Raw genomic sequence first — 15711 nt, 5'->3', positions numbered from 1 at the left:
TTAATTTAGCAGTCAGACAAATGAAATGTGTTGTAATTCCTCATGAATGATCAGCAGCTTTATTTTCAGCGGTACTGAAACCTTCAGTAGAAGACTTTATATACTAGCAGCATGGTTCCCTTTATCTTACTGGATAAGACAGCTCTGCAAAAATACCTTGTTTACCATGTACAGAAGGTGACTTTATTTTATTTTTTGCAGTAATAGGAGTGTTAGCAAAGCATTCAGTCTTTCACCAATTAATACAATTTTCTCTGTTGGTTACATTGTAGTTTTTTTTAAAATACAAAGTACCTTCCAGAAACCCTGGCAGTGTAATTTGCCATTAATAATATATCTTGCTAATTTTGAGAGAACAAAAGTAAAAGCTATCAGTGAAGATGAGATGGAAGAGAATCAAAGCCCCACAAAATTTTCTGAGATACTAGTGATCATTTTTATTAAGAAATTGGAGTGGCTTCAGTTCACCCTCATCTTTAAGGCTTTCCTACTCTAGAAAACCTCTATGATTTCTTGTTCTATCCTTGATTATGTAGCTGATTGAGGCAGCATTTAATTAAACTTAAAGTGTGCGGCCCCATTCTGTGCATGCCTAAGCAGCTCTCTTTAAGGCTGCTGCCACATTGTTTGCAAGTTCCTTTCAGCAAGAAAGAGGAGTGAGGTCAAGCCGACTGGTATGGCCGTTACAGGCAGTAGATGACATGAAGCCATGGGTCCATGCTAAGAAAGAAGCATCAGAATGAACTTCTGGGAAGCAGAACATGATTTTTGAGGGAGATGCTGGTAGTGTTCACCTGGAGCCTGTAGAAGTTTTCTCAAGGGCATTGTGGTGCTTACTTGGGAGTAGCAAGATGAGGTGACAGGTAGTTCTGGAGTAAAGTAAGTGACCCAACAACAGAATCAGCAGTGTCTCCTGGTCTGGCATGGGCCTCCAAGAAGGACTAAAAATGCATACCAAGTAGTAATAGCATTATATTTGCAGAAGAGCTGGTCAGAGGCCAAGCTGTGCTTTATCCTTGCCTCCCTGCACCCTGGATCTGTTCACTTATGAAAATGGCTAATTCTGAGAATGTATTTGTCTCCTCAGAGTAGTCGTCTTTTCTGTTTGATCTATATTAACAATACAGAGATGATCAAGCATTCTTGTACAAAGATTAATGCTTTACCCATAAACATAATGTGCAGTAAGAATTTACTTCAAAAATTACAATGCAACAGATAATGATGCAATGAATCTGAGTGAAAACATGCCATTGAATTGTCTGGATTAGGCACCTACATTTTTTTCTAATATGCATTTTCTGGGATCTTCCAGGAGAGTTTGGTTATAGACTCAAGCAGTTGATCCAACAAATTGAATTATGGTTATAATCTTAGACAGGACACAATTAAAAAAGCTGTTACTCTTCTATTTCAAGTATTGCAGAAATGTCAGATTTATTGTACTGACTTAGCGGGCTGCCACGTATCTTTACTAGATGGATAGTAAATGCCCATTTACACACATGATGATGCATTTGGGCTTTTTTTTTTTAAAATGGAATGGAATATCCATCATGGAGAATTTAGGTATGTATCGTACTACAAGGATCCCGAAGAGGAAGCAGATAACACAGCTAGGAATTAACCAAGTTGTTTTCTCTATTTCTGGACCATTATAACTGAATGGAGTAGTGACATTTAGATTTTTTTTGCCATGATGTCAGTTGGTGTTTTGTGTGCATTTTTTTATGGTTAATCTCAGAAATATGATTTATGTTTCATGCCATGATGGACTGAAAGCATAGCAACAAGCTCAGCAAGGACAAGACAAGAAAGCAAGTATTCACAACACTTTCCTCAGAACTACCTTTTGGACACAGTCCGCTCTTTATCCTGGTCCTGAGGCTGATCTTACAACTCTAAAAGTTTAGGTTATCCAATGCATCCATTAAAAGAATGGAGAAGGAAAGAAAGTAACAAAGATATTCCTGAATATCCTTGAAAACTGTAGAGAAAGAAAATGTGTGTGAGTACAGTTAATAAGAGGTTTAAAAAGTTTTAGTTGGAGCATGTGAAAAGGGAGAAAAACACACTTCCCAGTTACTTCCCCTGCATCTCTATTTTGAACACCCACGGAGTCTGTTTCATGATTTCTGTATTCAGCAGAGACTTGTTCTGTGGACTGAATTTAGTAGGAGTGTTTTCAGGGACCTACCTTTCATCTATAAATAATAGCAGTTGTGTTGCTGATTGTCCTATCTTTTTTCTCCTGTTGGCCTAGTGAAACAATGTGATCAATTGACGTATGATCCTTTTTGTTCATACGTTGTATAGCATCAATAACAGCTTTTGAACATACTTTTATCTTTTTCCGTCTGCTTCTGTCATTGACCTTCATCCCCTAGAGAAATGTGCACAGGACATTCTGCAATGTCCTTTTCTGTGACCACCTGAGAACAGTTATAGGATGGTATGTTGATAGATTCATTTGTTTGCTGTGTTTTAGGATATTGACATCTTCTTTGTTTTAACCTAGCCAGTGAGGAACAGCAGGAGGAACTAGCAGAGGAAGCTGTTCTGACTATTGATTTTCTTATGCCTTTCAGTGGTTCATTAATTCCCCTAACAATTGCTTCTCAGGTAGATGGCTTGGTGCGACCATCAGTAGCCAGCAGAATAGGGGCTGTCATGGCTGGCTGAAGCCATAGCTGATTATGTCAACACTGCCTTCTGAATTCTTCTGTCTATGGGTTAGCCGTTTAGTATGGAAGCAATATTGAACTCCCTACAAATAGTGCAATACATTTATTTTGGGTACAGTGTTCTCATTCTTCCACAGTTTGTGTAGATGCCATAAGAGTATTAGCTAGCCGTTTCACAAGAGGTGCAGAGGGATTAGACAAACAGAATGCTGAGAAATTAGTAGTGTGCAAGAATTGTTCATATGGAAACAGGATGTTTGATTCAGTTTCACTAGTATTGACTGGAAGTGCTATTATGTCCCTTCCGGCTGTGTTAGTATTCAAAACTGTCTAGTGCTGTATACCACCACTTTGTAAAGCACCAGGCTGGAGTGAGGCTCTAGAGCGAGGCTGTTACTAATTTCGGAACCTCTGTGGATATCTCATTTTACAGTGAACTAGAAAAAGGGTGCCTGTCGGAAGGCAGTAGGCAAATAACTGTTGTATGAAAGTTCAGTAGGGCAGTACTGAAAATAAAACTGTAATGCTTAAGCCATTCCTGGCACTGTTTTCCTTGCTTATGAGTCCCTCTTGTTCCTCTTAATTTCTGAGAAAGAAAGCTGTGAAATAGAAATGTTCCAAAAAAAGTTGTTGATTTTATTCCAGAAGTAGTTACATCATATAAAATCTCTGTGTAGTTATTCTATGTAGGTACTTTTTTCTTTTCACTGTATAGTTTGAGCTTTGTGAATCAGCAGTGAGGATCACAGTAGAACTTGCAGAATACCACATAATTTTCCAGATGGCTATTTTTGGGACTGTTTAAAGCCATTGAAGAAAACTGTGCTTCACAAGGGGCAAAATGACTTGGGAACTGTCTATAACCTTATTTCTTTTACGTTATCTTTTCCTAGAATCATCTAGGTTGGAAAAGACCTTCAAGATAAAGTCCAACCATCAACCTGCCTTACTGAGTCCCATCACTAAACTATGTCCCTTAGTGCCATGTCCACACGTTTATATCAGACAATGCGCGTAGTCTGCTTGTCTTACTGTTAAGTGGTAATAAAACACAATTACTGATTCTAATGTCATTCTCACAGGGATATTGTCTTTAAATAGACATAAAAGTTATTTATGAATTTGCCATCAGAAAAAGTTAGTTTGTTGTATGTGGTCTGACTCGATTTGTTCCAACTGCTGAAGGTTTTCAAAGAGTCCTGGTGTTACAGAGAAACCCATGAAACTTACTTTCTCGGTGGAGAATGCCTCATTTCATGGACAGCTGAGAGAAACCTTGTCAGTGGCTGAACTATGTTAATAATTTTTTGTTTTGCTCTCTTGTCTGTCTTGGTTGGTAAGCTTTGACAGGATTTATTTTGGAATTCTCTCTCCTTTTTACCAAAAAAAAAAAAAATCAGTCATGCTATTTGCCCCTATTTTATCCAGAGAGCAGCTTGTCTGGACTCCAGCAAGTTGCTGTTACTTTTGCTCAGCATTATTCTCCAGTATGCAAACCAGGGTTTGGTAGAGTGCAGTAGGCATCTAGTCATTCCTCAAATAGCTTGTGTGTGTGCAGTCACAAATAGCTTTGTGCAAGATGTTCCCCAGCCAATAGAATTAATTGCCAAAGTGTAATTTTTCAGCATCTGGTGTGGGCTATTTTGCTTGCCCACTTGGAACAGATTTAACCCCTGAGAAGTTTTCTCCATCTGGTGGCAGAAATCATGAAATTCTTGTAATCAGTAGGTCTCTGATAGGTTGAGGCTCTCTCTGGGGAGGACATTGGTAAGATTTTCACAGCTCGAAGCCACCATAGTATATTGCTCAAAGCCCAGAACAGGTGTGAGGCCTGATGTGCAGGGAGTGAAAGGAGAAAGTTCTTTCTAAAGACATTTCAGCTTCAGCATCATTTTAGCGTTAAGGTCTTCTTGGGTGTTTGTTTTACATTGGTACAAAGAATGCCATGTATAATTTTCTGGATGTTCTGAATGATGGGCTAGTGGTTACAGTGACAGTGAAGTACCAGCTTTTTTTTTTTTTTTTTTTGTGGGTTGCATCAGAACAGTTTGCAGTCATCTTTTTTGTCTTTCCATATGAACAACTGTAGTATTTCTCCCAAAGCATTAAAATGACATGTTCTTACGAGTTTGGTTTTTGTTTGTTTCTCTAACCTGATATGCAACTGTTCCCACATACATTTGGATTCATCTGCCCCCTGCCCCAAGCAAACCTTGCTCCTAAGGCTGGCTTAACAGGAACTACATCTCTGTGGCTGTTGTCTTCAGTGCATGTAGTCCAGTCTGTTCACTGATTTTGGTGAATTCTTTCACTTGACCTGCTTCTCTGTTGATATGCTGACTGTATGTGTTCGGAACACTGTTCTTTATTTTGGATCCATGTAGTGAGAAACTCTCCTAATAACTTTATTGATCCTAATAACATTATTGACATAACATTATTATTAATAACATTATTGATCCTCAACAGATTAATGACATTGATCATTGACTCTAGCTTTTATTTCACTCCTTTTCTTTTCTTTGCCTTTTTTTTTTTTGTCAAGAAACCAAATGTTTTGTGTCATGTTTTGTGCCTTCTGTATGGTAAATTACTTTAATAACATGTACATGCTTTTCCTTGGCATCTAGAGGAATTTTAAAAGTTTAATTCTCCTGGAAAAGTAACAAAGCATGCAAATGGACACATGCTTCCATTTTTGAATACTGCTATACAGATCTGCACTGCATGTGAGTTTGATTGCAGGTTCTTTTTTTCTCTATCATGAACAGAAAACACATTTATTTCTTTAATTAGATTGAACAGTTGCTGCTTTGCTCTTTTTTAACTTCTCAGTTTCCCTAGTCAGGCTCATGTTTCTTTCTGACTAAATTTCACATGCCAGATAGTTGTTACTGATGCTGGAAATGCTGTAGAGGTAAATAAGTTAGATTTTTAAAAATTATAAGCAGGTTTGCAGATATCAGATATGCTTAGAAAGGAAATGGCTCGAACCTTACAATTCAAGTGTGTGTCTGAGATCATTTGGAATGAGGTGCTAGTTGATCCATCTCAAAAAATCAAGTGAGAAATGATCCTCAGTGTTTTCTTTGCATTTCTTTATTTAGTGATTTTTATCTTTCTGCCTGTCATTCCATCTGCATTTCTTCTCAAGTTAGGACAATATTTGGTTTCTTTATCATAACACTGCTGCTTTAGTACAGGAGTGCTTAGGGCTTTCCACTGTATTTGTATCTGCTTTGTTTTCCAGGAAGCCATTGTATGGATTATTTCACTATAACTCCAATATGATTGGACTAGAATCATTAGCTGATCCCTCAGATACCTGGGAAATTATAGAGACTATTGGAAAAGGCACTTACGGTAAAGTCTATAAGGTTGCCAATAAGAAAGATGGGAGTCTGGCAGCAGTAAAGATTCTGGATCCTATTAGTGTAAGTAAAAATATTAACCTGTAACTTCATTGTTAATTTAAAAGAATTTTCAAACAGATTTGAAATGTAACTTAAATGTGTGAGATATGTGAAAGCATCCTGGAGGGAATATTTTCACAGAATGGTGGAAGGATACAGTTTGGAACCAGCATCTCAAAGGTACAGCCAACAATTTCATCATCTTGGATATTATTTGAAGATAACATTTGCCTAGTTTAATTTATATGTCTATATTATTCTTCTGGTACAAATTTTGATACCTGTGCTTGGAGCATGCACATGCTAAGAAGGCAGAAAGACATTAATTCCTCTTAGGGGCCTGTTATAGCAGGGGAAATAAAAGATGCTGTTAATCTTAAATGTTCTTACTTTATGCGCTTCCTAAAATAATTACTTTTTCCATTGCAGAAGGACTGTGAACTTCAGGATATTTTATAGTTATCTTCTATAAGTAGATAACACTGCTAAGCAATTGTTAAAGGTAAAAACAGAAAAGCAGCACAGGATGGATTCTTGGAGGTAGCTCAGTACCAGCTCCAGCTGTAGTGGGAGTTAAATGCCTAACTTCCCTTGAGAACCAAAGCCCTAGTTTTCAGTGAAAGATTTAATTGGCAATGGTACAGGTTGGATCAAGATGGAGTTTGTTCATAACAATTAGGCTAATATATTTACTAAGAAAAGTTGCATTTCTGTCATCTGTCACTTCAGAAATTATCTTGGTTTTCTCATGTATAAATCTGAAAAAGGTACTAAAGAAGATTATACCCTTTCTAGGAAAATTAAAAAAACAAACCAAAACCAGACATGTAAATGCATGATTTTTTTTAATAGTTGCAGTCTCTGCAGAAACAAGGAAAGATTTACTGCTTAGGTGCTGTTCTGAATTCCATCTTTTGTGCTGATATTAAACAGTATTTTGTAATTGTCACAGAATTGTTTCATTTACAAATATTTAGTAACATTTCCTTATTTGATGAATTTAGTTTTTTCTCTCTTCAATGGTTTCTGGTGTATGTCTGTCTTTTCCTCTTAAGAATGTCTTTATTTTTATTGTGTTCCACTTCGAGGTTTTGTGAAATTTTCTCTGTGTGGCCCCATATATGGTCCTGTTCGGACCACAGAAAAAAGAACGAATCAAAGCTCCGTGTTTGCATGTAGCTTGCACATTAAAAAATATGCATGTTTGAAAACAAGTTAAAAACTAATACACCTGCAAATGTATTATTTAGACAGCCAAGCAAAGTTTAGTTTTTTTTTTCTGTTTACGTGTATTTTGCATTAAAAGAATCCTTGAAGAAGAACCACTTACTTTACACAGATTTCATGTTTTTGTATGTAAAAACAAAAACAAAAGTGTCATGATTTGATGTGGATTAAATTTACAGTTTCATGTGAGTACTTTCAGCTGCATTAAAATAAACCCATTTAAAAGTACAAACTGGTTAAAAAATGGTTCTTATACATAAGAAGGTTTTTTTTGTTTTGTTTTGTACAGGCTTATAGTGTTTATATGGTTTGTATTTTTTTTTCCTACTTAGGATGTAGATGAAGAAATTGAAGCAGAATATAATATCTTGCAGTTTCTTCCTAACCATCCTAACGTTGTTAGATTTTATGGGATGTTTTACAAAGCAGATCAGTATGTGGGAGGACAGCTCTGGCTAGTACTTGAGGTAAAAACATTTTGATAGTATTACATCTTAACTAGCAAATGTTTGTGGGCCTCTGTTCTGTATTGCTAGAAGAGTCACCAACTTTCATGATTCTCTGATAGGGACCATTTATCAACAGACGGGTGATAGATGATGTGTCGTAGTCCTCTGTTGAAAATCACACAAACTTTATTTAACAGAGAACATCCTTGCATTTTATTTCTATTCAAGAAGCTACATTTTGCCTCCAAACCCAACAAATCTTGTTGATAAGAATGGTTTACCTAAAAACAGCTTGATTTTTTTCATGTTGGGGAAAATATTGGATAAAACATTTCTCTAATTTTTTTTTGAGAGGTCATACTCTCAAAGGGAATGCAAAATGTTATGAGGAAGTAACATGGAGGACACTTAACAAACATGCTCCCTATTGCACAGGTGAACAGAGAAAATGTAATGGAAAAAAATGATATTACAGACTTTTAGAGGTTGGTTGTTCTAGCAACTAGCAACAGAAATGCCTATTATTAACTCTTCTTCAGTTGCAGTCAGTATACTTGCAATGAAAAGTGGAAAATAACACTTGGTAGTTAAGTGACTGCCAAAGATCATTGCAAGATGAGCACTTCTAAATGTTTTCTAGGCTTAATAGATCCAGAGCTTTGCATAGACTGATGAGTAGAGTTAGCAGGCCATTCAAAATTTTTCCTCAGTTATAACTAAACTGAAGAAAGTTAACATTTGCTTTTTAAGTACAGATCATTTTAGAAATTCTACTCCCTATTCTTGAACGATGACTGGAATCAGAATGGGGAAGCTTTATTTCCACTTAATGAATGTAGAATGTCATCAGTATATCTACCTTCTTTGTACTGCAGAATTATATTGCTTGAGTGAACTTTTTGAATGTTTCATATTAAATTTCAGTAACAGTTGAAAAAGGAGCTTTAGTATTTTTGTTTTGTTCTTGTTTTTAACTGTATGCATACTGGCTCTGTGTTGAGTTTGGGCTTGGTTTCCCATGTGTTTTCTGTTTTATTTCAAGTGTAGCATGTTGGACAGATATATCATATGTGGTATTCCATATAACAGATTTTGTACAGAGCAATTGCAAACTTTTCTATATAACAAAATTGAATGTAGAATGTGGGAGAGTTAGTTCTCTGTATAGAACTTACCAATTAAATATGTGCATGTCAGGTGGTTTTTGGTGCACATTTTCCAAAATTTAAAAGACAATTGACATTAAAAAAAATTGTTTTCCTTATATAGATAAATTTACCAGACAAGGCAAACCATTTAATCTCTTGGAATTTACATGCAAATTTATGTATGCCTAACAGTGACTTTTTATATTATACATTATCACTTTTTTCATTAAAGTGAGATACACAAAATATTCACTTTGATTCATCTTTGATTAAATATTTTTGTTAAATGTGCAACTTGCAAATTTTCTAATAAAAATATTGTAGGTTATTTTTCTTCCCTTTAGGCATAGTTTTGGCATATTTACTCATTACAAGCAGGACCTTACCTTGATAATTGCCTAAGATGAGAAGTAGACACAAGTATTTTTATCATCATTTTTTGTCAAACAGCTGGGAATATTAAGAAAAGGACAGAGAAAGAGGGGAGTAGCTACTAGAAGGGCATGGACAGTGAAGTCATGGTGTGGGTGAAAAAATATTTACAAAGATTCTAATTTTACTTTTTCTCCTCCTCTTTTGCTGTATGGCAGTCCATTACTAGGAAATGCTTGCAAGAAACAGCTTTTCTGGATCAAAATGTTTTATATCAGTTGCTGGCAGCACATGCCATCAAGTTTGGAGTATAAAGATATGGTTTCTGTCTACTTTATACTGCCTGCCAGCAGGAACATTGATGGAGTGAAAGTTTAAAATGACTGCAATTTGTTGCCTCACAGTTATCAAGAGCATCGGTCTTTTCTGTCTGACATTTTCTTTGCACAAAAGCAGTTTTTCAAAAATACTATGAACAAATTTGAAAATACTAAATAATTTAAATTACACTTAAATCCTCTTTTAACAACAAAATACAGTCCTGTTCATAATATTTTGATTTTTTAATTACATTTTATAAGTTGCACTTTATAAAATTTCACTTCCCTTTCCCCACCTAAGTTGCTGTGATTTATTATTAATATTGTTAATAAAATATATTCTAAGGTACGGAGGGCAACCTAAGTAACTGCAAGATAAAAATCTAGTTGCTCCCAGACTTTTGTTGTAGTGCAGTTTTGCTAGGTGTTCACAGCCTAACCAAGCGTGTTGAGTAACTGGGGACTTGTCTTGCTTTTTTTCCCTGTGCAACTCTCCCCTTCACAGCTCTGCAATGGAGGTTCTGTCACAGAGCTTGTCAAAGGTCTGCTGAAGTGTGGCCAACGACTGGATGAAGCTATAATCTCATACATTTTATATGGTGCTCTCTTGGTAAGGATGTTCATTGGGCTTGTAATGACAGCAGAGGGTGCAATTTACTCATCTCATACATACATTTTCCATTTATAAAGTATGGTAATGTTGACAATATTATGTGGGTCATTATAGCAGCAGGGGTTGTATCGAGCATGTAATCTGGTGGACAGATGTTTCTATAGACTATGTGCAGATTGTCTTCATTACGTTCCCTAATAGTAGGGTAATTGTTTTTAAATAAGGGAGTAAACTTATTTTTGTTACTGCTGGCATATAGGGCCTTCAGCATTTGCACAATAACCGGATCATTCATCGTGATGTCAAAGGGAACAACATTCTTCTGACAACAGAAGGTGGAGTCAAGCTCGTTGACTTTGGTAATGACCACTTCCCATTTGTTTTCTTGATACATGCAGTTTAGCCAAAGGCATCTGTTTACTTTCCACTGGGAAGGCAGACTGCTATAGTGAGAGATTTTCAGGAGGATACTCAAGATTATTTTGAGGAGGAAAAATGGAAAAGCAACCTGATACAGCAAGAATAAAAATTCTAACAAAAAATCAGTAATAGACTTCTAACTTAAAAGCATAAACATAATAATTTAATAATTAAAAGTAGCTTTGAAGGTGTCATTTTATTTACAAAGCTTTTTTTCATTTTGCAAAGTATGTCAGTTTCATGGTAATTCTCCTAATTTAAATTTAAATATTGAATCTTTTGCATATGAAAAGAAAACATTCTTCTCTCTGAAATGACTTTTGCTAGCCTCTAGCATTTTATTCCCTCTGAGCAGAAGGTAAAATGGTCCCATGGGTCCAAAACCCAATATCCATTTAATTTGTGATTATTGCTGTTTATTAGATATTAGCATGGCCAGTCTGGAAACATCATAAGAATAAGAAGAGAGGGGGAGAGAAGGAGAGAAATGGACTTGGCAATAAAATTTAACTTGGTTCAGCATTTTTCTTCCTATGAATATGCACTCAGAAAAATAAGGGAGTGCTTTAGTCCGTCAGATATGTATGCAATGGAATGATCAATTTTGTTAGTTGGTAACAGAAACAGATTATTAGTAATATATGATTTATTAGCAAAACCATATAATACATAAGGTAATTATCACTGAGAATAGTACTGTGTGAATAACAGATGTATGCTTAGCAGTGCATGAAGGAAAATGAGAATACCAACCTTTCTGGCATCTCCTTGGTCTCTCTCTTTCTATGTTTATTTTTGTGCATGTGTGTTTCTATGACATTTAAGTTTAAACAATAACACTAGTGAATTACAACAAATACAACTGCCTCAAGAAAAATATATGACCAAACACTCAAGTGTTCCCTAAAGTTTAACCATTAGGAAATGCCGAGATGCCACATATCTGCATGCTTCCTGTCAGAAGTATCATGCACCAAACTTTCATTAAGTTGCTTTTTTTTCTCTCTAGTCCACTGCCTTAGTCACAGAAGGGACTCTGGAAACAAATTACTACTGAGTCACAGGCGAAATTGTAGAACTGTGTGTCTCATTTGATGCAGAAAGTGGAAGATGCATTATGAAAAATGCAGAGTTCAGAAAAAGAAGGGTCTTGCAGTTCAGACAGCTGAATGGCATCAAATTGGAGACTATTCCTGCTTTTGCCAGAGTTTCTCTTGTTATCAAGTCATTTGCATCTACCTTTTTAGAAATGGCCAGTCTGTGTTCCTCATTTTCCTAGTACCCAGTCTGAAACATCTTTTCCTTCCTTGCAGAAGATCTCAATGTTCTTGAACTGCAGCTGAGATCTATTACAGCTATACTTAAGGCATGTGGAGTGCCTGAAAACTGAAAGGTCTCAGATTAAATACAGAAAAACAGTGGATGCATTTTATATTTTTAGGTTAATCCCTGGAACTAATAATCCTTCCCCATTTTGTAGGAATGTTAAGGAGATTTACCCTTTGATAAGGAGCAAAGGAAACCTGTCAAAAGGAAAAGGAAATAGTAATTCTGAATTTAGCATTGGATGGGCATACTACATAAGGAACTAGAATTCAAATTGATAGGGATAAAAGGAAGTATTCAATGACTATCTCAGTGAGCTCTGTCCATTCTGTCAACAGAATGAGACAGTCTTGAAGGGGGGGAAAGCGATTTCATACTCAAGGCAGTACATAAGGATATTAGCACATAGAGGGGATTGTGCAAATATCCTTAATTGAGAATAAAGGCAATTCTTTGCCTTTATTACATGACTTTACAACTTTTTTTTTTTCAATGTGATACATATTTCTTCCTTCAACTGCTGTCAACAGCATGATACTTTAATAAATATTCACCATAGTGTAAGCTGACCCAAAATAATCTGCAACTCATCATTCATTCATGCTCATGTTCGTTCTCTCTTTCCCACTGTCTTCCTCATACTTCCTGTCTCTGCTCTTTGGTATTCTGCACTGTTTTGGAATGACCATAGGTACAGCTACAAGTTAGGCTAGCTGAAGAGAGATCAGAGTTAAATACAGTCTTTGTAGGCACTAGCCATTAGCTTTTTCACAGTGATACTCAGTAAATCACTGAAGGCTTGCAATCACGCTGATATGAAAAATAAATAGAGAATTTAAGGCCAGGTTGAATGGGGCTTTGAGCAACCTGGTCAAGTGATAGGTGTCCCTGACCATGGCCAGGGGTGTTGGAATTAAATGATCTTTAAGGTCCCTTCCAACAGAAACCATTCTATGACTCTAATTGAATCTTGGAGCCCGCAATCTATTTAACTTACAAATAACAATTTTGAGTCTCATTTTCTCATTTATTGGAATCAGGCACAAATCTGTTATATGTGTCTACCTGTTTCTCTTCTTGGGTAATACCACAGGAGCTGTGTTTTCTTTTTCTTTTCTTTTTTTCTTTTAATCAATGCTAACTTGAAATATTTTTAAGTCAATATTGCTTTTGTGTCAGCTTATTGGAATGCTCCTGAATTCTATAATTCAACTGTAAATTGACCAGAATACAGAAAAAGATTTGCTGCGAAAGTTCATTCTAATTTGTTTAGTGGTGTTTGATTTTGCTCTAGTTCCTTCCTTCCTTTTTTCAGCTGTGCTTCAGTAGTCCAGCCCCAGTCAGCAAAGCAGTGAAGCACAGTCTTTGTTTTAAGCACGTGCTTAACTTCTAAGTACAAGCTACAATATGAGCTTGAGCTTCCATGCTTTTCTCCACAGAGAAAGATTTAAGCAAGTGCATAAATGTTTTGTTGAGCAGGAGCTTCAGCAAATACTCCAGTGAGCAAGTTTCCTGCCAGCAGTATTCGGGGAATAAATTTCAGCTAGACTTGGGCAATATTTCTGGAACAGAAGTTTTAAATTCAGGTTGCAATTTGAAGTGTTCTAGTTTATATTCATGAAAACAGCAGATTACATGTCTCTGATATTTAGGTGCCAATTAATTTTTTGAATTTGAATGAAAGTGCTTCAAACTGAGAGTCATTCACAAAGAATCTCTCAGCAATTCTGAAATAAAATAGCAAGCTGTGGTCTGTCTGGGACAAGCTATGAATATGGGAAAAAGGAAATTAATCAAATAAAGAATTCAGTACAAATGCTGCACCTACTTTGGTCAGGCATTCTGCAGCTGTACTCTCAGGCTCAAAGTTTGTTTCACAGGTACTTGAAGTAAACTGATTACAATGAGATAATGAATTTGAAGCCAAGATTGGACGTGTTTTATTGCAGGTGTTTCAGCCCAGCTCACCAGCACACGGCTGCGTAGAAACACTTCAGTGGGAACACCCTTTTGGATGGCACCTGAGGTAGGCAAATGTTTTCTTAATCCTGTTTGGGTTGTCTTCTTTCATTGCAATGCACAATTTGTTGGTTTTTCCACACAGCAGGCGAAAGAAGTCTCTTCTTGCTACTTTAGGCTGTGTTTCTACTTTCCTCAACATCTATGGCCCCTATTCAGTAAGATGAATGTATTGTTAGAATATACAAAATTGATTCCTGTAACAGGAATAATGTTCAACAATTTCTTCTCTGTAATGTTTCCGTAAAGTACAGACGATGTGTAAACATTGAGGGTCTCCATGAAAATTTTAAGATTTCCCAATCAAATACGTTCAATGTAATTCTATAGAAATTCTTTTTAGGTGAGAAGTTCCAATATGGGACATGAAAGGAGCACTTCACAAAATGATCAGGTATATAGTAGAAGGGATCTACATCTTAGAGCGTGGAATGGGGGAAACCAAAGTCTGCAGATCTGCAGTCTCCTGAGGACCAATCCTCTCCCGGGCTAATGCTTCTGACACTGCTCTGGCCCTGCATGGTCTTACACAGTGTGAATATGTATCTGTGCATGTATTCATGATTTCTGTTACCTATGGTAGGGTTTCTGGCCCGAGAAAATACATGCAGTTTTTCTACAGTTGGCTAATTGATCTGTTTTGCTGATCCATTTGCTTAGTTATGAAGGTTGGTACTCTGAGTGTGGGAGAGGGAGATTAAAAAAAAGGTAGTTCTTATGCTATTTGTGTGTGCTAGCAGGAGCTAAAATTTGCATCACTCATCCTAATCTATTACTATATTGGCCTAAACAGCACCAATATTTAAAGGAAAGGTTAAATTAATGAGGATTTAATGTCTGCTCAACTGAAGTATGCACACAGAACAGTAGTAGTAGATAAGAATGATACCTGTTAATAATTTTTGACTTGTCTTTCTTTTGAAGTTCTTAATGCATTTTCAAACATTTAGTTCTTCTTCTCCATTAGGGTGTTATGTCAGACATTCAGAATGTCCTGCTGGTCTTACAGCAGGGGGGGAGCGTGTTTTGGTGTGCTTGTCTGTACATCTAAATACAGGGTGGGAGAAGGAGATTCCACCTTCCTGTCCTGCTAGGGGACTCTGCAAAACCCCTGACTCAGCTGTGTGTTCTTTAAGCTTAATCACAGTATCTTGTTAAGTAGTTGGGCCAAAAAAAATGTAATGAATAAAGCGTTTGAATAAGCTACAACACCGCAAATTTGAAAGTAATCATATGCATGTTGATGTCATGGAATCAGTCATAGTATAAAGGTAAATACTAAACCAGAATTAAATGTTTACTAGGAAAGAACAACAGCTTTCATGTATGGTCCCTATAATAGTTTCATGTAAGCCATACTACTGCTCACAGATTTTTCAAATGCTATGGTAGAAGAGAAGTAGGTAATTGAAAATGTAAAACAGGGATCTAGGAAGTTTTGCATGTTGTGTTTAAAGAAATTATTTCCCACCACTGAACAGTTACAAGTGTTAATGCAGTGGGAGAGATGTCAGGGTGAAAGAATGATGGGTGCATATTCTAGTAAAATTTGAGCAAGTGTTTAGTCATAGATTTAAAAAGCAACCAGTACTAGACAATAAATTTTATGTTTTCTTATTGTTTATTTGCTTTTACAATATTTATTTCAAAAACAGAGTAACACAGACAATAGTTACATCTGGTTGACTTTGTGAGGTGGTACAAAGACTGTATGTTTGTG

At 36.2% G+C, this 15711-nt stretch overlaps 1 protein-coding gene across 12 annotated transcripts in view; it reads left to right on the top strand.

The window, feature by feature from the left end:
• The window catches only part of MYO3B (myosin IIIB), a 245708-nt gene that overhangs the window by 19924 nt on the left and 210073 nt on the right, over positions 1-15711 (top strand). For all 12 annotated transcript variants that reach the window (XR_007162477.2, XR_010832378.1, XR_007162478.2 and 9 more), the window contains exons 5-9: positions 5935-6118; positions 7657-7791; positions 10119-10223; positions 10486-10585; positions 13922-13998. Coding sequence is in view for 8 of the 12 variants with exons in the window: in XM_048061517.2 (XP_047917474.1) it covers positions 5935-6118; positions 7657-7791; positions 10119-10223; positions 10486-10585; positions 13922-13998 (601 nt within the window). In the remaining 4 variants the exon portion in view is untranslated. The remainder of the gene's footprint in view (positions 1-5934; positions 6119-7656; positions 7792-10118; positions 10224-10485; positions 10586-13921; positions 13999-15711) is intronic.

The sequence above is a fragment of the Anser cygnoides genome, chromosome 6 (assembly GCF_040182565.1).
Source record: "Anser cygnoides isolate HZ-2024a breed goose chromosome 6, Taihu_goose_T2T_genome, whole genome shotgun sequence".
NCBI classification, from domain to species: Eukaryota; Metazoa; Chordata; class Aves; order Anseriformes; family Anatidae; genus Anser; species Anser cygnoides.
Note: the sequence above shows the minus strand (reverse complement) of the source record. Positions and strands in the feature narration are given on the sequence as shown.